Consider the following 23,626-nt stretch of genomic DNA (forward strand, 5'->3'; position numbering starts at 1 on the left):
ACTTTATCTAGCTGAGTTGTGAAACCTTCCAAGGGCAGAGATCCTCCCACTTCCCCAGTGACCAGTTCCAGCTGCACCAGCCCTAGGGACAAGTGTTTCCTGTAGTCCAGCATGAATCTCCCTGCCTGCAAGCTGTGGCCATCACCTCTACTATGAAAGTACCTTGAGTAGTGGGGGTGGGGTGGGAGGCTGGTTCTCCATCTAACCTAGCCCCACATCCCATCCCCAACAGTAAGGGCCCTTCCTGCTTGCATCAGGGATGGCTGTGCTGGTGGTGGCTTTCCTGGGTTGGTAAGGGATGGGACACAAGGCAGGGGAAAGAGGAAGAGGAGAAAATAACAGCAGGAGTCAGATGTGTATGGAATAAAAGAGTGCAGGGAGGATGGAGGAGAGTATGAATGGGAGAGGTCAGGCTGGGAGAAGATGGAAGGTCAGGATGGAGTTGGGAGGTGAAGGAGAATGAAAGGACAGTGAGAAAGGAAGGTGTGAGGTAAGGGAGGATGGTTGGAGGTCAGGAAGGGGTGGAGGGGAAATCTGTGAAGTAGTTGGGACACTTGGAGGATAAGGAGGGATGGGGAGATGGGGAGAGGTGGAAGAGTATGAGGAGAAACAGGGAGACTGTGGGAGGTGAATGACAAGGGGTGGTGACATAGCCAGAGGTCGAGTATGAGGAGGGACAGGGCAAGAGGTGAAAGAGCATGAAAAAGGATGGGGAACAACGGGAAGTGGAGGTTCACAGGAAGGATAGAGAGACTGAGGTGGAGGAAGAAGAAGTATGAGATGGAGCATGAAGGAGAAGGTATGGGAGATGGTGGGAAGTGGAGGACAATGAGGTATGGGCAATGGTGAAGGACAATGAAGAGGAAAAGAGAGGTTGGAGGAGGATGAGGAGGACTGGGCAGATGGCAGGAAGTGGAGGATGAGGAAGAGCAGGAAAATAGTGGGTGGTGTTGGGGCACGGGGAAGGATGGGGGACAGTGGGAGGTGGAGGAGGATGAAGAAGGTGGGCAAAATGGAAGAGGAAAACAAGGAAAGATGAGATGGCAGGTGGTGGAGGACAAAGAGAGGGGGAGATGGAGATGAAGGAAGAAGAAGAGGGATGAAGAGACAGTGGGAGATGGATGAGGATGACAGGAGGGATGGAGAGACATTTAGGGGGCAATGGAGGAGGATGGATGAGGAGATGGTGGGAAATGGAGAAACACAAGGAGGGGATTGGAAATGTGGGGGTGGAGGAGGAGGAGGCGGGATTGGGCAATGTTGGCAGCTGGAGGGATGGGGCAATGGTGGGAGGTTAGGGTGGATTTTGGGATGGGGAAGTGGAGGAGGGTGAGGGGGATGAGGAGACAGGAGGAGGTAGAAGAGGATGAATAAAGATGGGGCGAAGATAAGAAGTGAAGGATGTTGAAACAGATTGGGGTAATGGTGGGAACTAATGGAGGATAAGCAGGGATAAGAAGATGGTAAGATGTATAGGAGGACAGAAAGATGGTGGGAGCTGATGGAGGATCAGAAGGGATGGTGAGATTTTGACATGAGAAATATGAAAGGAAAAGAGCAACTGGAGGCAAAGCTGGATGAGGATGGATGGGACAAGGTGGAGGTGGAGAAAGAAGACATGCGGAGATGGTGGGAGGAGGATGAGGATAACAACGAATGGGACATGGTGGATGAAGGAGGAGCAGGTGAGAGGGATGGGATGCAAGAGTGACAGGAAGACAGGAAGGTGGGATATGAAGGGCAATGGAGGAGCACAGGAAGGAGGGATGGGAGGTGGTGGGTGATGGAAGAGCACAGGAAGAAGGGATGGGAGGTGGTGGGTGATGGAAGAGCACAGGAAGAAGGGATGGGGTGTGGTGGGTGATGGAGGAGAACAATAAGGAGGGATAGGTTGTAATATAGGATGCAGGAGCACAGGATGGCAGGAGGGGACATGATGGGTAATGGAGGAGCATGGCATGGCAGGGAGGGATGGGACACAGTGGATGATAGCACATTCTGGAAGGAGTGTGGAAGGAGGGGTGGGATGTGAAGGGGTGGAAGAGAACAGGGAGGGATGAGAGGTGGTGGGTGACAGTGGAGCTCCAGAAGGGATAGGACATGATGGAGGATGCAGGAGCACAGGAAGGAAGGATGGGACCTGGTGGGTGATGAAAGAGGATAGCAGGGATGGATGGGACACACTGGGTGACAGGAGCATAGGAAGGAGGGATGGGATGGGTAGACAATGGAGGAGCAGCAGAAGGAGGGGTGGGACATGAAAGATGGAGGTACACAGGAAAAGGGATGGGATATGGTGGGTGATGGAGCAAGGGAAGGAAGAATGGGATGGGTAGGTGATGGAGGAGCACAGAAAGGAGGTCTGGGTTGGGTTAGGTGGATGATGAACGAGGAGAATAAAGAGGGATGGAACATGGTGGGCAATGGAAGAGCACACAAAGGCAGAAAGGAATGTAACTGAGGATGGAGGATAACAAGAAGGAAGGATGGGACATGGGGGATCTAAGAGTAGGGATGAAAGGGATGGGACATGAAGGATGATGGAGGAGCAAAAGAAGGAGGGGTTGGTCATGGTGGGCAATGTAGTGAGCCTGGAGGAGGCTGGGACCTGCAGGTCACGACGGGCACAAGGGCAAAAAGCCATGGGCAGTGGTGGGAATGAGGATGTGGGGTCTGCGTGCAGGCTGGAGTAAGCTGATGGGCAGGATAGGATGGGACAGGGGAGGCATAAGAAACACCAGCATCACAAGAACAACGCAGAGCTGAGAGGAGCCTGGCATGAGGTGACAGCCCTGGCAGTGAGGCCATGGAGGACCCATGGGTAATGACAAGCAGTCCTGGTGGCATGGCACAGTCGGGGTCAGCACATGGGGATGGCGTCTGGCAGAGACAGGCAGGTGAGGAGAGGATAGGACACCATGTGTGGGCTGGGCAGCTGGCAGGATGGCGGGGACAGAGGGACAGGATCTAGATGTATCTCCCCACCCATGGGTGCCCCAGCCACCCCACACTCCCCTCCGCAGCAGCACTGGTTCCCCAGACAGGACAGGCATCACGGTCCCCCCACCACAGCACGGGAAGGCAGCACCGAGGGCGTGGGTGAGGGGTTGCAGGGCCTTTATTCATCACACGACAAGCAGGCATGGTACAGGGGTGCAGGTCAGGGCAGGCAGGGGGCCCGTCATCGGGGCAGAAAGTGCCCTTCATGCGACCTTGGCATGGGCTGACAAGAGGAAGCAGGAGGACAGGGCAGGGGCAAGCGTGGCTTTGCCCGAAGCACCTCAGGATTGGCCCTGGGCTGGGCACTGGCACGTGGGGAGGACAGGGGAAGAGGCTGAGTGGGGGCCAGGGCTGAATCAGCCAACTCCACACCTCAAGCAAATTTTCCCCCTTGCCTTTGCAAATCCCTTGCTGGCCTCGGCTCAGCCCCCGGCTCCACGGGAAATGCCCAGCACCACTATTTACAGAGTAAGACAGAACTGACCAATATTACAAATAATTAAAAGGCAGTTGTAAAAATGAGAAACCACATTCCAAAAGTAGAGAGTCTTTTAAAAAAAAAAAACAAACAAAACCAAAACCCCTGTTATCAATGCAAATGCTAAAAACCACCCCGAAAGGATCTATGTACAGCAGGACATTGCCCGTGGCAGCGCTGCGCTTGCCGGGGTGCAGGGACCCGACTTCTCCGAGGCAGGCAGGGATGCTGCCTGGCCCCGGCTGCTGGTGAGGGTGGGCAGCACCTGCCCCATGCGTCCTGCACCCAGGTGATGAGGGTCCCTGTGGGGCCGGACAGGTGCTGCAGGAGCAAAAGGCCATCGGTGCTGGGCCTGCTGGGCCCTGGCTGATGCTGGTGTGTCCGGAGACACAGGCAGTGAGTGGCCGTCGCGGAGATGCTGACGGAGGCTGCGACGTGGCAGTGATGCAGCCTGCCTGCTGCAGGCAGCATGAGGCTGGACGGGAGGGGGCAGCAGCTTCGGCAGCAGGAGCATTTTTTAAGCGAAGCTGCAAGATGACAGCAATGCGCAGAGGCCCTGGAGCAGTGTACACAGCCCCAGAGCAATGCGCCGAGCCCCTGGAGCAGCCTACGGAGCCCCAGAGCAACGTGCAGAGCCCCTGGAGCAGTGTATGGAGCCCCTGGAGCAGTGTACATGGACTCCGAGCAATGCACAGAGCCCCTGGAGCTATGTATAGAGCCCCCAGAGCAATGCACAGAGCCCCTGGAGCTATGTATAGAGCCCCCAGAGCAAGGTACGTAGCCCCTGGGCAATGCACAGAGCCCCAGGAAGCGTGGGCACCTGCAGGCAGCTCAAAAATAGGTCAGGCAGCCGCCTCTGAAATTGCTGTTCTCTCCTGGGGCTGCATGGAGGCACCAACACTGCTTTGCGTGGGGCTGGGATGCAGCACCCCAGCCTCGGAAACTCTGCACCGCTGTGGGGGCTGTGGCTGCTGTCCCCCTCCCTCCCTGGATAAGGCTTTTTCTGGTGGTGACCAAGGGATGCACAGCACAGACCGCAGGCCACGCTGCAGCCTCCCAACCCACAATCTCTTAATCCAATTGATGCATCTCCAATGTAGCTCATTTCGGTAATTTTAAAATGCACTTGGTTTTACATTGCAGGCTGTCCGGAGTTGGGCAGAGCCAAAAGTGGAGGAAAAAAAAAAATAAAGAAGGAAAAATAAAAGAGAAATATGTATATTCAGCACTTGGAGGAGCAAATAACTACAAGAGGCCCCAGGCAGGGAGGTGGGTGCAATGCAGGGGGACACCACAGCTGTGGCCCCTCAGGATGGTGGCGGGAGATAGGCACACACACGAGTGTGCATGCACACACGCAGGCACACTGTCTCTCCCCACACTGTGCACCCAGCGACCCCGTCTCTGCAGCTGGAGGAGCCAGGGAGACCGCACGGACCCTTCCCAGCAGTGAAGGACCTCAGCAGCCCCCTCAGAGCAGAAAGGTGGCCAGGGAGGGCCCCCACACCCAGCCCAGCATGGGTGACCGCAGGGACCCTCCCCGCCTCCTTCCTGCCCAGGGAAGCACGCGCGGCCCAGCGGCTGATGCAACCACGCCGCAATCGGGGTTGGCAGGGATGCGCTGGAGCTCGGGCAGGGCGGGCAGCACTGGCAGCGGCCGTGGGGGCCGGAGCCAGCACCCTCCGCTCGCAGGGGCCAACACGGCATCGCGCCTCCATCCACTGCATCCATACGGCATCCCTGCCTCGCTTTGCCCCAGCCCTGCCCTATCTACATGAGCAGCCTCCAGTGGCTGCTCTCCCCTTCTCGGGGCCCTGGCGAGCCCTCGGCATGGTGGGGGTCTCAGCTGACATTCCCGGGGCAGTAGGCACCGGCGAGGACCCCCAAGTGCCGGCAGTGGCTCCGAGGGAGCGGGTCTCTGCACAGACGGGAGGTGAAGCAACCACCCTGGCGGGATGTCCCCACGCACCCCGGGGCTGCTGGCAGCCTCCACCGACGGCTCCACATCTGCTTCTTAAGCGTCCCCAGGGACGAGGGGACGGTTAGGAGACAGATGCGCCTGCGCCGCCTCTGAGAGGGGCCCCCGTGGGGCGTCAGCGCGGGCGCTCTTCTGGCGGGAGAGTGGATAGCAGGCACGCTGCGTCCCCCGGCCCCCCGTCCTCACTCACTCGAGGCCCCCGGCTTCTCCTCCGCCCTGGGGGGGTCCACGGGGTGCAGTTTGCACTTGGAGGGGGAATGGCGGATGGCGGAGCGGGACGGCCGGGCGAAGCAGGAGGTGAGGGACTGGGAGCTGCAGTCACACGCCGTGTCCTGCAAAGACAGACAGGGCACAGCAGGGTTAGAATGGTCGGGCACTCCATCCCCTGCCACGACAGGACACCCTGGGGGGCACCCTGCCTCGTTACCTCGCTGGCTATGGCCGAGATGAGGTCGGGGTCCCGCAGGGCTGCGTCCTTACTCCCCTGGCCGGGGGACGAGGGCTTGGGGTCCTCGCAGCTGCTCTGCTTGAGGACTTTCTTGTTCAAGATGCGGGAGATGTTTTCAGCCGGGTGGTGGGTGGCTGGGCTAGGGTGCTCGGCCCTCTTGCTGCCCTCCTCCCCAGTGGCCTCCTTCTTCTCTGGGGGGGCGGTGGGGCTCTGTGCCCGCCCGCAGACATTCCTGAAGAACTCCTGCACAAGGCCGTATTTGGGTGCTTCGGGCTTGGCCCGGCTGCTCTCAGGGCAGCCCGGCTTCCAGATGGACTCGGTGCTGCCCGCGTGCTCCACCACGCTGAACAAGCTGGACAAGCCGTCATTGATATTGCTGAGGACGGGGCTGTCGCGGGTGGTGGTGGAGCGGGCCCAGGCAGAGCCGTTCTGCTTGCTCTGGTGCAGGTTCCAGAGGCTCCTGTCCTTGGAGGCATCCAGCTTGGAGGAAGACCTCCTCTGGAGCTTTGGAGAGCCGTATTTTGGGGAGCAGCATGGCCGCTCGATCCTGGAGTGGACCTTATCCAGGGAGGAGGAGATCTGCTTGCTGCGCACAGACACAAGTGAGGAGCTGCGTGGGGACCAGCTCTTGCTGTGCACACCACTGCTGCGCGGCAGGTCAGTCTGCAGGCCGACGCTCACTGTCTGGATGGTCTGCGTCCCCACGTGGGCCAGCCCCACCGTCTGGCTGGAGGCGCTTTTCACCTTCCTCTCCAGTGAGCTGGAGCGGATGGCCTGCCGCACGCAGTTGGTGATCTCCTTCATGTCGTCGCTCATGTTGCCGGAGATCTCCAGGTCGTGTAGCGATGGGGGGAAGTGAGGCACCGGTGGCACCGCACTCTCCACTGTGCTGCCGTCCAGCAGCTCTCGCTGCTGCTTGGAGAAGTTGCACAGCCACTGGCTGTAGGTGCTCTCAGCGCTGGCTGACTCCTCCAGCTCCTTCGGCTTGGCCATGGTGAACAAGAAACCAGGCTCGATCATGATCTTCCCCTCCTTGTTGTGCACCAGAGGTGTCTCCAGCCGCCGCACTACCGGCGGGCTGTAGTAGATGCGGATCCCTGTCTTGTCGGGCGCCGTGTAGCTCCTCTGCATTTGCTTCTGGGCTGGGTCATGCCCGGAGAGGCTGCTTGCCCGTGAGTAGTCCCAGGAGGAGATGCCCAGCTTCTCCTCAGCCAGGCTGTCGGGGACAGGTTGCTCAATATTCACATATGTACAGTTTGAGGGAGGAACGCCGGCGCTGTCCCGGATCCCATTGGGCAGCAGCTGGGCAGCTGTGGATGCCTTTTTGCCTCGGGAATGGTCGCCCAGCCCCGGTGCGGTCTTTCCAGGGAGGTAGGGAGAACAGTCGAGCAAGCTTTCAAACTCTGACATGGAGGAAACAGACTTGGTCCTGTAGGAGGAGAGACAACGGGGCTTACAACAGGACAGGGCAGTGGGTTGGGGGGCAGCTGGAAGGACCCTGCTCCCACCCTGACAGGACCCTCCTGGGCACCCAGTCCTGCTCCTCATGGGAGCCCTTTGCCTCCGGGACAACCCTGGACCACAGCTGCATCTCCTCCTGGCTGCCCAGGCTACCAAGCCTGGGGACAGCCCCGCACAGCCTCCTCTGTGCCCCAGGGACCATGCAGGCACCAGTGCACTCACCTTTTGAGGTTAGTTCCCTTGGCTTCTGCTTCAGAGATTGTCTCTTTGTCTGTGATTTTTTCATTGAGAGCCTAGGAGAACAAAGAAAGCTTTGGTGTCAGCAAGCACAGGACCAAAGTAAACAGATGGGCTGGAGCAGGGGTTGCACCCTGCTCCTCTCCAGCACTACCACCTTCACCCATGGACCCAGGCCCGGCATCCCATTCCCAGGGCTACATGGGGCTCACTGTGCCCACATCTATTTTAAATCAACTTTTTATAACCCCACTGAAGCCCTTGGGGTTCAGCCATGCTCTCCACCCTCTCATTCTCCCCAGTCCCTGGTGTTCCCCCTTGCAGCCTCATTTGGTGTTCAAGGGGCCATTATTTGGGGTTCGCACAACCTCCCATCTAACCCTTAGCATAGACCTGAACCCAGTGAGCACCCCAAGAGCCCTACACCTTCTCTTGCCCACCTCTTTCCAGTTGCTGCCATGCTTCTCCATTTCAGAGTGCTTCAATGCCCATGGGTTGGCTCCTTTCTGCAACTGGAGAACGTGCTGGTCACTCAACATGTGCAACATATGCCCCTCTGGGCAAGCAAAAGCATTTGCCACTTGTCCCCGGTGCACGCATGCAAACTCTCTTGAGGCACGGATGGGGGGCAAGTGGCAGAGGCTGGAGGACATGTTCACAATGGGGGGGACACCATACCTGGTTGATTTTGTTCTGCAGGTCCTTCGCTTGCTGCTCTGCCTGCTGCTGCTCTTCCTTGAAGCGGGCCAGCAGCTCCACCTTCTCCTGGTTCCAGTTCTTCTCACTGATCTGCAGCTGCTTGGTGAGGTCCATGACGGCGCTGTATGACTCGGCCAAGAGATGCTGGTGCTCCTCACGCTCCCTCTTCAATGCCACCTTCCAGTCCGGCAGCGTGCGCTCCGCGATCCCTTTGCCTGCCTTCGACTCCAGCTGCGGGGACATGTTGATGGCTCTGGGGGACCCATGGCTCCAGCATGGTGCTGGACACCCCCAGCAAAGGGGCAAGGCTGTGGGCATCCCAGTTCCCAGTGCGAGTCCCATGCTGCCCAGGTCAGGCAGTAAGTGTGTCCCCAAGGCTGTGTTGCACAGCACGGCTTGCCCAGGGGCATGGCCAAGCCGCAGCCGGCCATGGCTTGCTGCCATGTCATGCCAGACGGCCCAGCAGACGGTCACCCAGTGGGATGCAGGCTGAATGTCCTGCCTGCTCAGCTGTGCTCTGCCTGCAATCCTGCCTGCTGGACCCAGCTCCTGGAGAGGGGCAGCATCACCTGCAGGGCTGGCAGAGCGGACCCCAAGGATGCTGCCACCACTGGCAGTCAGGAAGGCACCTGAAACTGGGGTGCTGCCACCACTGCTCTCTTTTGGCAGGGAGAGAGGGGAATTGGGGACCACCGCTGAGCTCTGCCTGGAGACATCCCGCCTGGGAAGTGCTGGCACCTGCTCTGGGGAGCGGAGCTGATGTATGGTCATGGGCTGCTGCCAGCACAGTGCGAGGGAGCGGAAAACCCTCATCACTGTGAGGGCAGGGCTGCAGGACCGATGGGACTGCTTCTGCAGGCAGGAGCTTCCCCCAGTGCCGAGGCTGCCCTCCTTCCATCTCCTGCCCTTGCCACAGCCTGCCCTTGCCACAGCCGTACATCCCTCTTGCAGCATCCATGGGGGTGCAGAGCCCCCACCTGCGCCGTGACCCGGGGGAGGAGAGGAGGGCTCTGATGCTGCTCCCAGATGCCTGTCCCGGAGACGGATGCTGAGCCCCGGTACCATCCTGCCCACCCCAGACAAACCCAGCAGAGGAATAAAAAGCATCCTCTGCTGCTCTACAGTCAGATTTTTGTGCCAGCTCCGTTGCCATAGAAACTCGCCTGCCGGAGTGGCTGCTAATTGAGATTCCCACAGTGCCACCCTGCCTCCCAGCCCAGCACAACTGCCAGCGCTTGGCACACGGCACAAGCAGCCCCCCAGCCCCAAGTCCCCACCAGGCAAGGGGGAGCTCCACTAGCCCGTGGGGTGCCCGGGGCTCCCACCTGGGCGATGTGGCACTTGAGCTCAGCACGCTCCATCTCCCAGGAAGCCTTGGCCTTGGTGAACTGCTGCTGCAGCTCGCTGGCACCGCGCCGCTCCTCCCGCAGCTCTGTGCACAGCTCCTTCAGGGTCACCTTCATGTCCGCCAGCGTCTTGATGCACTCATTGGGCTGCCAGGGGATCGGGGGTGAGCAGAGGGAGCTGGGGCCCCACACCAGAGGGAACCCAATGGGGTGGGACCCCATGGGAGCTGCCCTTTCTGCATCCCAGCCCCGCAGACTGCGCACCCCTGGGGTGAGGGACAGGGAGTGCCACCAGGACAGGGGAGCACCCCCGGGGCTGACATGCCAGCAGGGAGCATCCCCTCCCAGCCATGCACCCCGAGAGGAGCCACCACCCCATGCCACGCAGCCACAGCAGGGGCTGATCCTGCCCACCCCCTGGGCTCGTGGGGGACCCTGCTCACCGTGTTGGGGGTCCAGGCATCCCCGGCACATGTCTTGTTGTCTGCCTGCTGCTGCGGGGTGAGCTCCTCCTCCTCCAGCAGCAGGTACAGCTCCTTCATGCTGTTCACCTGTGGGAGACACCACAGTGAGGTGATGAGGGGACCCACAGCCGACGGCCAGGGATGGGGGACACCCAAGAAGCCCTGAGTGGGGCATGTAGGCACGAGGGATGGCCCCGGGGATGCACAACAGCGTGGTCCCCCATCCACAGCAGCTGAGGTGAGAGCCCCTCAGCCCACAGTACCTCCAAAAAGTCCTCGCTCTCGCTGTGCACCATCTTGCCCTGGCGCCAGCGCTTGAGGAACCACTTGAGCTTCATGAAGAGCAGGAGGAAGCTCTGTCTGAACTGCTGCGACTCCTGCACCAGCAGGTTCTTCTCCTGGCTCCAGAACTTCTGCTCCAGCCGCCTCTGCAGGTTCAGGCTCTGCAGCTCAAACTCCCGCCGCAGCAGAGCTTTCTGGTGGTCTTCCTTCAGCTGTGGAGAGATGTGGGGGCTCAGAGACAGGGGCTGGCAGCAGCGGTGTGGCACCTCCGCCCCAGGGTCTGGGCTGGGCCTGATGCTGGCCCCATATTTAACACCCCTGGGGAGCTGCAATGCCCTGGCAGAGTGCTGGGGACAGCAGGGCCATCGAGGCCTTGCCATGGGTGGAAGCCCTGCCTGGCTGCGTGCCCCTGTGTAAGGAGGAGTGTGCTCAGGCCCTGCGCCTCCTGAAGATAGGACATGCTGCATGCAGTCGCAGGTGACACCCGGGACCCCAAGTGGGTCATCAGCCTGGGGCTGGAGGTGGCACGGCCATGGGCGTGAGGACATGTCTCCCAGGGATTGGGGCTGCTGCCTACTCACCTGGCAGATCTTCTGTGAGAAGTTGTCCACCTCATCCTTCCTCAGCTGCCTCTCCTGCGAGAGCTGCTCCTGCAGTCCCCGCAGGCTCTCGTTGGCCTCTGACAGCACCAGCTGCAGCTCCTTCATCTGCAACAGCCCGGGGAGGGGATGGGGACGGTGGGCTGCACCCGGCCGCGCCTCCCCACATCCCACCCCGATGGGGGTCTGCAGCTTCCCTTGTCCCCGGCTCTAAAGAGGGACAGCCCCCATCCCTGCAGCCTTGTCCCCAACCCCACTGGCCGAGGGGACATGGCTCCCTGCCTGCGTCGTACCTCGGTGGCGTAGGAGTCGTTCTCCTCAGGCCGGCAGGTTTTGTAGCTCCGGGGATGCGCGGGGTCCATGTCCTTGGTGTGGGGGATGCGGTAAGGGTCGGCGTCCCTAAAATCAGGCTGCTGCATGCGTGGGCAAGTTAATGAGAACAAACCAAAAGAGCGGGAAGAAAAAAAAGCCAGAAAACAAAACAATGGGTCTCCGAAACAGTAAAGAACTACAAGACAACAAAAAGGATGAGGAGGAGAAGGAGCTTCATCACCATGGCGGGAGACAATGCAGAAACCAAAACGAAACACAGGATGAGGAGACACGTGGCCTGGATTGTTTGGGGAAAGGGGAAAAAAGAGAGAAAGAGGGAAAAAATGTGCAAACACCGGTTACGGTGCCATGCAGTGACTGGGGGAGGCTGGGACCTGGGGCTGGTGGGACCACATGCAGAAAAATAGGACTCTGAACAAGCGAGTGTGCTCCAGAAAGGGACTTGTGCCCACGGCCCTTACCACCATTGACATCCCTGGCCCCCAGCATGAGCTGGGCCCCCCAGAGAGGAGGGGAATGGCAGGGCATGAGCTGCTCTCCACTGCTCCAAAGGTGGTCCCCATTGGATGCAGATTTGCCCTGGAGCCTTTGCTCTCCAAATTACCCTGCCTGGGTACCACTGGGGGCTGAGGCTTCTTGCAACCGGGGTCCCCATAATTTGGGCTGCTTTCAGGAGGCTGCAGGCTGCTCTCCTCTCACCCACCTCATCCCCAATAAGCAAAGAGCTTCCAAGCTGGGGATGGTGGGCTGAGCCGGGGGAGAGCTGCCAAAACGTCGGCCCCTGCTAAGGTGGGATCGCACCCAAGAGCCCCATTGGCAGGGCAGCCTCAGCACAACCAGCCCGTGCTGGGATGCACCAGGATGCCCACCGCCTCCTGCCCTGGGCACACTCTGTTGGAGCAGAGTCCTACCTCGTCCCCGGTGCCACTGGCATGCAGCAAGGTGTTAGTCTGGATTTTGCTCTGGAAAGGCAGGAGGGAGGTTACGTTGGGGATTGGGGTTTGCTCCGTTAAAGCGGGAGGAAACGGGGCGGCAAATAAAGCGGCGGCTGCTGTGGGGGACGTGGGAAGAAGCCCATACCTGGAAATCGGAGGCATGCTCCTTCTGCAGTCCCTCTTTGGTGGTGTCGTGGCTGCCAGGGCCGGAGAAGGGGAAAGAGTCCGTGTGTTCCTTGAGGCCACCGGTGAGGTGGTCCACCTTCCTTGCGAAGCAGCCCAGGTCCTGCTGGAGCACACCCAGCCGCATGAGGAGCACATTCATCAGCTTGGCATCACTGGGGCTCTCGCTGCCGCTACCCACTGCCTCACCCAGCAGCCCCCCCGTGCACTCGTTGTCCAAGCAAGCCTTCAGCCCGGAGGTGAAGCCGTTGGCATCCGAAATCAAGATATCGATCGCTTTGCTGACGAGCGCTGCCTGGTCCCGGATGCCCAGCAAGGTCTCCAGGTCCTTGGGCTTCAGCAGCTTGGCGGCACCATCGGGAACCTTCCCGCCGCCAGGCACCCTGTCCTGCCCGTCAGCTTCACTGCTGCCCATCCCATCCCTCCAGCCGGCGGTGGGGATGCACTGCGCTGAGTCGCCGGCCTCAGCGTCGGTCTCCAGCATGGGCCGGGTGGTCTGGCAGGAGGCCAGGTCACAGCGCTGGAGGTTGGAGAGCAGCACGCGGTTCTCGTACTGCAGCTTCTTTACCTTGCCGCTCAGCTCACTGATCTGCACCTTGGCCGTGGCCAGCTCCTCCTGTGAGGGCTCGCTGACCACCGAGCAGCTGTCCTCCGACAGCGTCACGTCCAGCTCATGGTCCGACTTGTACTTGGTCAGCTCGTTCAGGAGGAGCTTGTTCTGGTCCTCCAGCTCCAGCAGCGAGCGCCTCAGCAGCTCGGCCTCCTCCTCCACGAACTGCAGGTGCCGGCGCAGCTCCGCCACCGTGTCCCCTGCATCCCCGCAGCCCGAGACGCCTGCGAGGAACCGCATGTCCTGCCCCGGCAGCTCTTTGTCCCCCTGGCCCTTCATGTCGTCCATCTCCGCCCGCAGCCCGCGGTTTTCCACCTCCAGCTCTACTATCCTCCGGCTGAGGATGTTGGCTTCCTCCTCCACCAGCTTGAGGTGGACCTTCAGCTCGGCCTCCCGGGAATGGGGAGAGTCAGCCAGCTCCTCCACGGAGAGAGAGCTGTCTAGGTCCCCGTACAGGGACCTGTACTTCAGCAGCTCCTCCTTCATGCCATCGTTCTCCTTGGCCAGCTTGGTCAGCTTCTTGCACATCAGGGCCGACTCCTCCTTGGCAAAATGGAGCTGGCACTTGAGGTCCGCGCTGTCTTCCTGGGGACCGAGAGGGTGTGGGCATTAGAAAAGCACTCCTGGGTCACGGTGGCTCCGAGCAAGCCCTGGGGACGTACTGCCCTCCCACCCTGGTGATCCTGGGGAAGCTGCAGCCCCTGCTCGCGGGAGTGAAAAAACTTTGAGATCCATCCTGGAGGCTTTCAGGGAGGGCCTGGACACAGGGCAAGATGCCTGGGTGAAGAGACCCGTAGGTCCAGCCCCAGGAAGGACGTTAAGCCACTGCTGGGGATGTGGGGACTGAGCCCAGCCCTGCTGCAGCCCGATCCACTGATCCACCACGGGGAGGAGGGGAGGGAAAGCTGTCAGACTCCGCAGAGCAAAATAAAAGCCACCAACAAGGTTTCCTCCCGAAAGCTGGCAAGTGCTGAAACAACTGGCACTGCTGCCGCTGCAACCCCCCCATCAGGGCTCTGCTCCTCCTGCTCAGCCCCAAATGCTCCACCACAGGGCGGAGAAGCAGCAGTTTTGGCTGGAAACCTCCCAGAGTCCCAGCCCTCACCCAGCACTCATCCTTGCCACCACCACCTTGCTAGGGGACAGAAAACCCAGGCAACCCCCCTGCACCAGCTCGCTGGTCCCTTCCCACGCCCCTTTGCTTCTTGGGACAGTCTCTCCACGTGTTTTTTTTTAAATTTAGCAGTTAGGATCTCGGCTATTTGCCCAGGCAGACCGTTTCTCTGCTTTGGAAAGCTTTTTGGATGGAGGATCAGGATTTCCTGACGTCCAGCTAGCAGCTTCCTGTGCCGTGGGGTCATTTGAGTGCTCCAAGCTCCAGCGCAGTGACTGCCAGGAGGACACCTGCCAGGCTGCGACCCTCGCCCCGTGGCACCTGCTGGAGCCCTGGGCGAGTGCTGGAGGTGGCTGAGCCCTCTGGCCGGGTGGCTGCTGGCCCTGGCAGCCCTCTGCCTGGCTGAACTCATCCCTTTCCTGTTTCCTTGGCTGGCAGAAACAAGCTGTCCCCCTCTTTGGATGCTCCTGACCCCCCAGCCCTCCCCAGCCATGCCCATGCTCACATCCCCCAAACCCCACAGCAGCTATTTACTCTGCAAACTTCCCTGGCTGCTTATATCAAGGCCAGGGGCGATGTGGGGAGTCCCATGAGTTTGGGGTGCTGTTTTATTCCCCAAACACCTTGCTGTGACCACAGGAACCACCCTGCTGCTCTTCCGTGCTTGCACAGGGAGACGTGGCCTCGCTAAGGCGCATTAAAGCTATGGCCCCCCCTAATTAGCTGCAGAGATTAGGGGAGGGCCAGCGCGGCCCACGGGGCAGACATGACCTCAGTTCCTGTTTTTCCAGGGGGGAAAAAAAAAGCAGCAGCCCGGCGCGTCCCTCCGTCCCTTGACATCATTGGAGGGACACACATGTCCCCAAGACCACCTCAAGTGCTCCTGGGGTCCAGGGCAGACCTCAGCATTGAGTCTGGCCCCCCAGCTTCATTTTTGGTGAGCGCCGATGCTCGCCCAGTGCAGCCAGGCAGGAAAGGGGCCCAGGAAGCCACGGATGAGTCATGAGCATCTGTGCCCGCAGGGCCACTGGGCCACGGCTGCATGGGAGGAGGAGTGGCCAGGGGGGCCACGTCCAGGGGTGTTTGCACCCAGGGAAGCTCGGGGGTTTGCTTTCCAGCACTGGTTTCTTCCTGGAGCATCGGTCCCACCACAGAGCTGGGGCTGCATCCAGCCCCATGTCCCCAGGCTGAGGGGGGGTGGGAAGCAGAGGGGGGCGTTTATTGCAGCCCAGAGCTGGGGTTTGTTTCCTGCCCCGGGAGGAGGCAGAGGAGGGGCTGGGATTTCAGCCTGGGAAGGGAGGTGATGGAGGGGCTCCCGGACAGCCCCCTCGGCTCGGGGCACAGCCGGGTATAGGTGCAAAGCCAGGGTCTGATGTCTGGGGAAAGGGAAGGGGGGACTCTGGGACCACCAGCTGGCCTGAAAGGGCTCTCAAGAATGGAGTTAAAGGGAGATGATAAATAAAAAACAGAAGCGGAAAGTCTTTGAGGGCCTGGGGATCCCCGTCCCGTGGGTGGGTTGTGCCAGCAATGACACAGGTCACCCAGAAACCCTCGGGGTCCCCACCATGAGATGTTCTCAGCGGTCACAGCAGGAGTGCCTTTATGCATGTCTTCCTCCCTGCCCTGGCTTTGGGGGAGCAGATCTACTCCCCAGAATAAACCTTTCAGGTCTTTTGCCTTTGAAAGAGGATTTTTTCAGTATTAAAACACTTGCATTTCTATTCCTGCAACAGCAGCTCTGCCCCTCCGAGCCCCAGTAACAGCATTAGTGAGTCACAGCAGCTCAGCCCAACAGCAAGTGACAGCTGAAATCCTGCTGCTGCCGGCAAATCCCCCCTCTGCTGCGCTGCCCCAGCAGCCTGGTGCAGGGCAGGGAGAGCTCAGCCTCAAGCCATTCCCCACGGGGACCCTCAGCTCCCCCAAACCCCACAGGGCTCCCGGGCCACGGCTGCTGGCGCAGGCAGGAGGGACCCAGGCTGCAACAGCCACAACCCAAGAGCAGAAGCAGCTTTGTAATGTAAAAGCCAAAGTCCTTCAGCTCTTTACTGCAGTCCTGACACACGGAAAGGGTTAAAGTCACCGGCTGGCCACTGATGCTCCATTGATAAATGAGACAAGGGAGCAGTTGAGGACAATGAAGATGGCCCAGCACATCAATCCCTCCCTTATGCAGGGTCTCTGAAAGGCAGGAAAGCCCTTTGAGGGGATGGCGCTGCCATGCCCAGGATTTACTGGATTTACTTCTGGGCCAGGCATATTCTCTGGCTGGCACCATGACCTGGGGTGCCAATGGGCCACCGTGGCGTGACCCGAATGCACCAGCACTGATACCTGCACTGACGGCTTCTTCTCAGTCTTCCCAATGGAGCGAGACCCCCGTTTCTTCAGGGAATTCTGCAGAGAGAAGAGAGCTGTTACCCGCAGCAATGGCATGGCACCTCAGTGCAGAGAGACAGACCCAGCACGGACAGACACCAATGCCAACTTCTCCAGACCAGGAGAAATGCCAGACCTCCAGTGGGCTGAGGCCCCTTGCTTTGGGGGACGGGCAAACATCATATCATGGGGTTTGGCCAGAAATTTCCCCTGCAGGCAAGTGAGCAGTGAGTGAGCAGGAAATGAGCCCAATGAGCGGTGGAGAGGCTGAGTCATGGTCCTGTCAGGGCTGGATGGAGCGGGGAATCCAACCCCCAGGCTAAGGGATGGCTCTTGGGGCATCCTAGTGTGGGAGCAGCAGACGATGAGGTTCCCCATCGCCTCTTCCCTCAGCAAGGAACATGTCCCAGTTGCTGAGCTATGGGGAGGGCTCCTCAGCACTATGCTGACTCTGCCCTCGGGGTCTCTGGGGACACAAGGGACGATCTCCAGGCTAGCGAGGACAGCTGGGAGATGGGGAGACCAGATAGAGCAATAAGGGAGACTTGAAAAGGGGAAAAAAGTGGATGCCCAGGGCAGGGCCAGTTATCTGGGGAGGGGAGCTGAGGGAAAAGCCTCAAGAGCATCCACACAGCCTCCCATGAGCACCGGCTGATACATGCAGCCGCCCTGGACCTATTTCCAAGCTGGCGCTGAGGCCCAGCAGCCAAAGAAAGCAGCTGTGAAATGTAAGCTGCTGCCTGTGCCAAGGTGCTGGGCTCCAGGCTTTCCTATTAAGGCCACGACCATCGCTGGAGCTGCTGCCGCTGCAGAACCTCTCCTGGGGGCTGGCTGTGCCACGTCGGCATCCCTCGCCCCCACTGCGCTGGGGACCGGGGCTGGCAAAGGGCATTGCCTGGCCCCGAGCAGCCCCAAGCACAGCACCCCAGGTCAGAGATGCGCTGTCATTGCTCCACCTTGGGTGCATCCCTTGGGGTGGCCATGCCTAAGAATCCCATCACAGCTGAGCTTGGCAAGGGATACATGGACCGGTCCGCTTTTCTCCTGCTCCCCAGTAGATGCAGCTATGGGGTAGAACTGGAGGGGCAAATGCACATGCCTTTGGGGATGATCTGCCCATCCCGACAATTATCCAATTATGGGAGAAACCTCTTGGAAGGGAGAAATAATCAGCCCTGAGGGGTGAGCCCAGCCCTGTGCAGCCTCAGCTCCATGTTGGCTTGGCTGCTAACAAGCTCTGCCATGCTCTGCGCCCTCCGGCAGGAGGGAGGAGGCGGAGGAGGGCTGTTAACTCACTCGTTTGTCTAATTAGCACTCTGCAATCAGCGAGTAACCCCAATGCCCTTGCTAGCCTGGGGACACGACAGCCCCAGGCTCAGGGAGCTGTGCTCCAAGCTGTGCCATATCTCGTGCCAGCCAGCAGCGTCCCCTTTGGGCTCATGCAGCTGCAGAGAAGGGCCATAACCTGTCCCACGCTCTTTTGCCAGGGCAAGGCAGCAGCTGGTGCTCAGGTCTCCCTGCACACTGACCACGCAACCATTTTCTCTGCCTGTTTTTCAAGTGCGAGAGTCCTCCAGCCCAGCTCCCACTGCTGCCATTTGTTATTCAGCCCACACTTGCCGGCTGCAGGGAAACCCATTTCACGCCTATTAGTGCAGGCTGTGCAGCGGAGGGACAACACACCCCGTCTGGGGTGAGCTGTTCTGTGCCACCCCACGAGAAGGTGGCTGCAGAGGGGATGGGTGCGACTGTGGCTGGGTCCTGTGGCTTGCCAGAAGCTGGCCATGCCATTAACTGGAGCTGGCCCCAGAGATCCCAAGCCACGTGCTGGCTCCCTGCCCTGCCACATGGGAGCATGCCTGGGGGCAGAGAGAGCCCTCCCTGCATCGTGTCCCCATCCTCGGTGGGAGCAGAGCCAGAGCTCTGCTGTGGTACATCTCCTCCCACGTGCTGCCCTGACGGCTCAGCCAGCGATGCTTCCCAGGGTTCCCTGGGGACCAAAGGCATCCCGGGCAGTAGGGAAGTGGGTTACAAGTGCTGCGATGGATCACAAGCCCATGCTGTCACCGGGATACCTTTCCTGTCACTAAGGATGACATCGCTCCTAGCCGGGAGCTGGTCCCAAACCCAGTATGGCATGGAGCACCCTGGACCCGTGGGTATGGGTACATGCGTGGCACATGGCTTCCCAGGACACAGATGGGATTGTGCACCCACCCAGCTCTGCAGCACTGCCGGGACACTGCTGGGATATTGCTGCTGTGCAGCCCCGTGGCTCAGCCCAATTTGAACCAGCAGCATGCGGTCAGGATACGGCCAGCACGGGGCACTGTGCCAGGGACACAGCAGGCTCCACACATCGTGCAGAGCTTTGGCCAGTGGGAGTTGGGCACAGCCCAGGTGGCCAGGCTGAGCAAGTGGCCGAGGATACATAAAGTGGTATTAGTGCAGGGGGGAAGTCCCATAGCCCCCCTGGGACGGGGCAGAGCCACCCCCATGGTGGGATGAAGCACGCCTCACTGAGGGCAGGCACTGCTCGGGTTTCACAAGCATCTGCAGCATGGTTTGGGTTTCAGCGATGCGAGCAGGGATGGGGGATCCCGCGGTGCAGGGCCAGGACACCTGCTACAGGCAGAGCCTTGGGGATGCCTCCCAGTCCCCCCTCCCGTGTCCCCCTTACCTCTCGGAGCTTGTCCATCTCGTTCTGCACCACCTGCTTGGCCAGCTCCGTCTCGATGAGCCGCTGGCGCAGGTCCTCGTTCTCCTCCTCCAGCCTGATCCTCTTCTTCTCCACCGCCTCCAGCTCATTGTGGAGCCGCACAGAGACGTCCTTGGCCACCTGGGGACACAACAGGGCTGTCATCAGGCTGGGTGCAGTGTGTGTGGGGCCGGGACCACAATGTCTGGGCACCTACGATCTTCATGCAGAGATCATCAGGCTGTTACTGAGACCCTCTGGAGCAGACACCGTGCAGGGTGACACCCTGACCCCTGTGTGTGTCCACTCATTTGCATGCTGTGACCACTGTTCCCCCTTCATCAGCTGCAAGGCTGCCCCGTGTCCCCATCCCCTAGCCAAACCCTGCCTTCCCCAGCCCTAGCACGATGCTGCGGGATGCTCATCACCTTTTTGTACTTTTTTCCCCACACCGTGAGGCTCGAAAAGCCGGTAGGCAGCACCAGAGCAGGCAGCCTCTCACTGCAGGCAGCAGCTGTGCTGGCTGGAAGAAAGGCGAGCCGCTGCATCGTGTTACGGAAAAAAACAGCAGCTGGGCCCCGGGGTGAAGGTGCCTCCGTCCATCCCGGCCATGGCCCCAGAGCCCCCCTCTCCGGATCCCTGCAAGGGAGCAGCCCTCAGCAAAAAGGGAGCTTAATAGCATGAAACGTTCCCTCCTGCATCTGTAGGAAAGGAAAAATTGTCCTGTCTACCTGGTCACCTGCCCAGCCTGGGGTACCAGCGATGTGGAGGCAGCAGCAAACCCCACTGCAGGGCCGGGGGGCCTCAGGCCATGGGGTCGGGCTCCTGTCCCCCTCACTAAGGATGAGCTGCGCTTTCTTTCCCAGAAAGGGAGAAGCTGAAGCAGGGCATTTTTGGCAGCAGCACCCCAAGCTGGGGCCTGCTGGGTAGTTTTGGGAGGGGATTGGGCCCCCAGCAGGGATGGGCAATGCAAGGCAGGTTTGCAGCTCCACACTTGTGGCAAGTCTTGGCTCCAGGACTGGCTGTTTTCCACTCAAAAAACTAAGTTACTCCTTGAGCTGTTGCCTGTCCCCCCCGAGCCGTCTCTGGCTGCCACCACACGCCCCTCCTGGCAGCGGCCGTGTCAGCAAGAGCCCTCAGCAAACACTCACTGGCACCAGTGGCTCCTCAAGGGCCAGCGGCTGGTGAGGGTGAGGCAATGTCACTCCGCAGAAATCCCCTTGTCCCTGCCCCAGCCTGCCTGCCACAAAGCCCGGGGCTCTGCAAGGTTTCCCCGATGGCCGAGAGGAGCAGCTCCCAGGTCCTCAGGGTCTTGGTCCCCACATTCCCACCCTGCACACTTATGCTGCTCCAGCTGCTCCAGTGGTGGCCCCATTGCATCCCCATCGCTGCAGGATAAGGGAGCTCGACCCTGGGGCACACAGCCAGGCTGGGCTCCAGCCTGCACCGGATGAACCTCACATATGGCACTGCAAGACCCCCATCCTTGGGCAACGCTGGCCCTCTCCACGCCTCAGGCCCCCTGAAACACCCCCATGCCCAGACCACCCATGAGCTGAAAGCACTGCTTCCTACTTCTTGCATCATCACCACTACTGGGGAATCATGATGCTCCCATTAAGCGCATCCCATTATGCACCCCATAAATGGCACAGCCCTGTGGAGTTCCCTGCACCCCAACATCCCCTGCCACCCGCTCGTGCCTCACCAGCCACCATGTCCACATCTCACCAAAAACCACTTTGGGGGACCTGGGGACTCCCCGGACGGGGACATCACCCTCCTGGCCTCACCTTGACGTCCTGCTCGAGGCTGTGGATGAGCTCGCCATCCACCTGGCCTGTCTGTGCCACGCGCAGGCTGCGGCGCTCGGCCTTACGCAGCCGGTACTGCAGGATGCGACAGGTCTTGCTGGCCTGGTCCAGCTGCTGCCGAAGCTCCTGCAGCTGGTAGACATCCTCCTCCATGTAGACATCCCTCATCTCCAGCATCTCGGCGCGCAGCTCCTCGATCTCATCCTGCGGGGAGGTGTGTGTTAGAGGGCCAGACGCCGCAGCTTGCTCTCCCCTCTTTTCCCCCTGGGACTCCTCCCCACCACGGCTCCCCTACCCTCCTCCATCCCATGAGCCATTTTCAAAGACCTTCAACCCCTCATGTCAAGCCCCATCTTTGCAGGAAAAAGGCTGAGAGCCAGCTGGGCATCAGCACCCACTGGTGAGCCAACCACTTGGTGGGGGATAGCCAACACGGGCACCTATGAATATTTGCGGTAAAAGAAAGAGGAAGGTGGGGGAGGGAGAGGAGCTGCAGGAGCAGCACAGGCAGCAGCTGCGGCGAGAAAAATGTAGGTCGTTTTTGGAAAAGATGTGTCAGGGAGGCAGCCGAGGGAAGGAGGAGACAGCAGGCGAGGACAGGGGAGGCAATGTGGGGACACGAGCAACACACCACCAGCACTAGGGACTGGAGATTGCCCCCTGTTTTCTCACCAAGCAGCAATCACCAGGCTGGGTCCCCCTTCCACTCTTCCCAGTCTCATCAGCTCTCGCGGTGACAAACCTCTCCCAGCCCAGCAAAGCCTCCGGCACCGGGCCACAGCATCACTGTCACAGCAGGGCCAGGGGTGACATCCTGCTGGCACCAGCGCTGACCCAAAGCCCCCTCCAGGTCTGCAGCACACGACCACCGCGGGACCCCCTACAACAGCTTGCAGCCCCACTGCCACCTCCCCGTCTAGCAGAAAGCTACGGTCACCAGGGATGCTTACGGACTGTCCCCTCCGGTCCCTGGGGACCCACACAGGCTGCACTGCCCAAAGGTCTTTTCACATCCCCATGAGCACGATCTCAACCCAATCTTCCAGGCAAACACTCCAGCCGTTGCACCGGCTGTTCTCCTCCTCAACAAGACCCGGTGGACCCAGCACGCTTCTGGGAAGGGATCAAGTATCTGCTTTCCTGCCAAAACCCCCCTGCCACTAAACACCTCCCATCGCTGCCAAATGCAATTGCCACTTGAGAGGTGAGGGGCTCACGCTGCCACCTTGCACTGCAGCACAGCCTGGGAGAGGACAAGATGAGGACCGGGGAGGCACATCCCTGATTCATGCCAGGCAGAGGGGAACAGGACCTTGCTGCTCCTGACACCACCCGTGACAGTGACCTACAGCCTAAGAAAGCAGCACCGTGCCGGCTCTGCCAGGCGCTGGCACGCTCACTGCCACGCTCGCCCGGCCTGGACAAAGCCCCAGCTGCAAGAATTCCCCCAAAAGGCGAAGCTGAGCCCAGGGAGGGGAGGCGGCAGCTGCGGGGACAAGTCACAGTCGCTCACTGTTGGCTTTAAACACTACGTGACAAATAAGGAACGTCAATTAGACAATCCCGGATTATCTCCCAGCCCAGGCTGCCGGAGCCTGCCGGCACCGCAGCCACCAGCGTCCTGCTGCCCTCCGCTGCTCTGCTTCTTGCCAGGGGGGTCTGGAGCACAAGAGCAGGGCAGAAACAGCCCCAGCACACCGACATGGGCAGTGGGGTGTCCTGGGGACACCCAGCTGGGCTGCTCCAGGGACAGCCAGAGACTGTCCTATGACAGGGACATCACTGCAGGCATGTTTCAGAAACACCCCCGGACAGCTCAGTCATGAAACCCCCCAGGGATGAACAGCATGTGCTGGCAGACAGCCCTGTGACGGCTGCAATGCACCCCAGGGCAACGAACCCGATGGAAACCCACCGCCAGCACTGTCCACCCCACACAGCAGTGCCACAGCCCTGGGGACACCAGCAAAACCCCTGTAAGCCAAACCAGCCCAGGGAGCTGGTTTATGGGATCTATTCCTTGGGAGCTTTCATGGGAAAAAATGTATTATCCATCGCAGGTGCAACAGGGTGGTGGAAAACAACCTTTCACCACCAGAGTCATGTGAATTGTGGCTTGAATACGATTGCAGAGGCATGCGGGGCTGCCTGCATTCTGCTCCAGCGCTGACCGTACCACCTCCCGTTTGCCATGCAGCTTCCCCAAACAGCAGCCGAGCAGGCCAGGGAGCAGGGACCTTGGAAAAAAACCAACCAAACCTTACATTTGCTGGAAGGAAGCCTGGGCTTGCTGTGCTAAGAGCTCCTGCTTGTTTATACCTCGGGTTGTAGCAACCATTATTTTAGTGGGAGGCCGTGTCCGCTGTGAGCGGCTGCCTGGGCAAAGCCCGGTGGCACAGCCCTGAGCTGCTCCTTCGCAGGGTGCTCCCCCAGGGAGCGGGGCTGGGGGGGTTTGCAGCAGGGCCGGTACTTTCCGGGGTTTGCAGTGGTGCCTCCCTTTGCTCCCAAATTCCTGCCCGCACCCCATAACATCAATAAACCCTTTGAGCAGCCACAGCCCGGCAGCCACAC

General features: G+C 60.2%; 1 protein-coding gene across 1 annotated transcript; it reads right to left on the bottom strand.

The window, feature by feature from the left end:
* Positions 1 to 5,638: 5,638 nt before the first annotated feature.
* On the bottom strand, positions 5,639 to 21,247 carry SOGA1 (suppressor of glucose, autophagy associated 1). The gene is made up of 14 exons (XM_010584097.1): positions 21,035 to 21,247; positions 19,224 to 19,382; positions 16,499 to 16,561; positions 12,406 to 13,638; positions 11,286 to 11,405; positions 10,975 to 11,100; positions 10,375 to 10,605; positions 10,091 to 10,198; positions 9,627 to 9,794; positions 8,281 to 8,532; positions 8,043 to 8,114; positions 7,588 to 7,658; positions 5,884 to 7,333; positions 5,639 to 5,788 (listed from the first exon to the last, which is right to left on the bottom strand). Exons 1-14 carry the CDS (start codon positions 21,230 to 21,232, stop codon positions 5,639 to 5,641), a joined length of 4,401 nt encoding a protein of 1,466 aa, XP_010582399.1. The 5' UTR covers positions 21,233 to 21,247.
* Between the last annotated feature and the right edge of the window lie 2,379 nt (positions 21,248 to 23,626).

This window comes from Haliaeetus leucocephalus, unplaced genomic scaffold (genome assembly GCF_000737465.1).
Source record: "Haliaeetus leucocephalus isolate CR32 unplaced genomic scaffold, Haliaeetus_leucocephalus-4.0 Scaffold933, whole genome shotgun sequence".
NCBI classification, from domain to species: Eukaryota; Metazoa; Chordata; class Aves; order Accipitriformes; family Accipitridae; genus Haliaeetus; species Haliaeetus leucocephalus.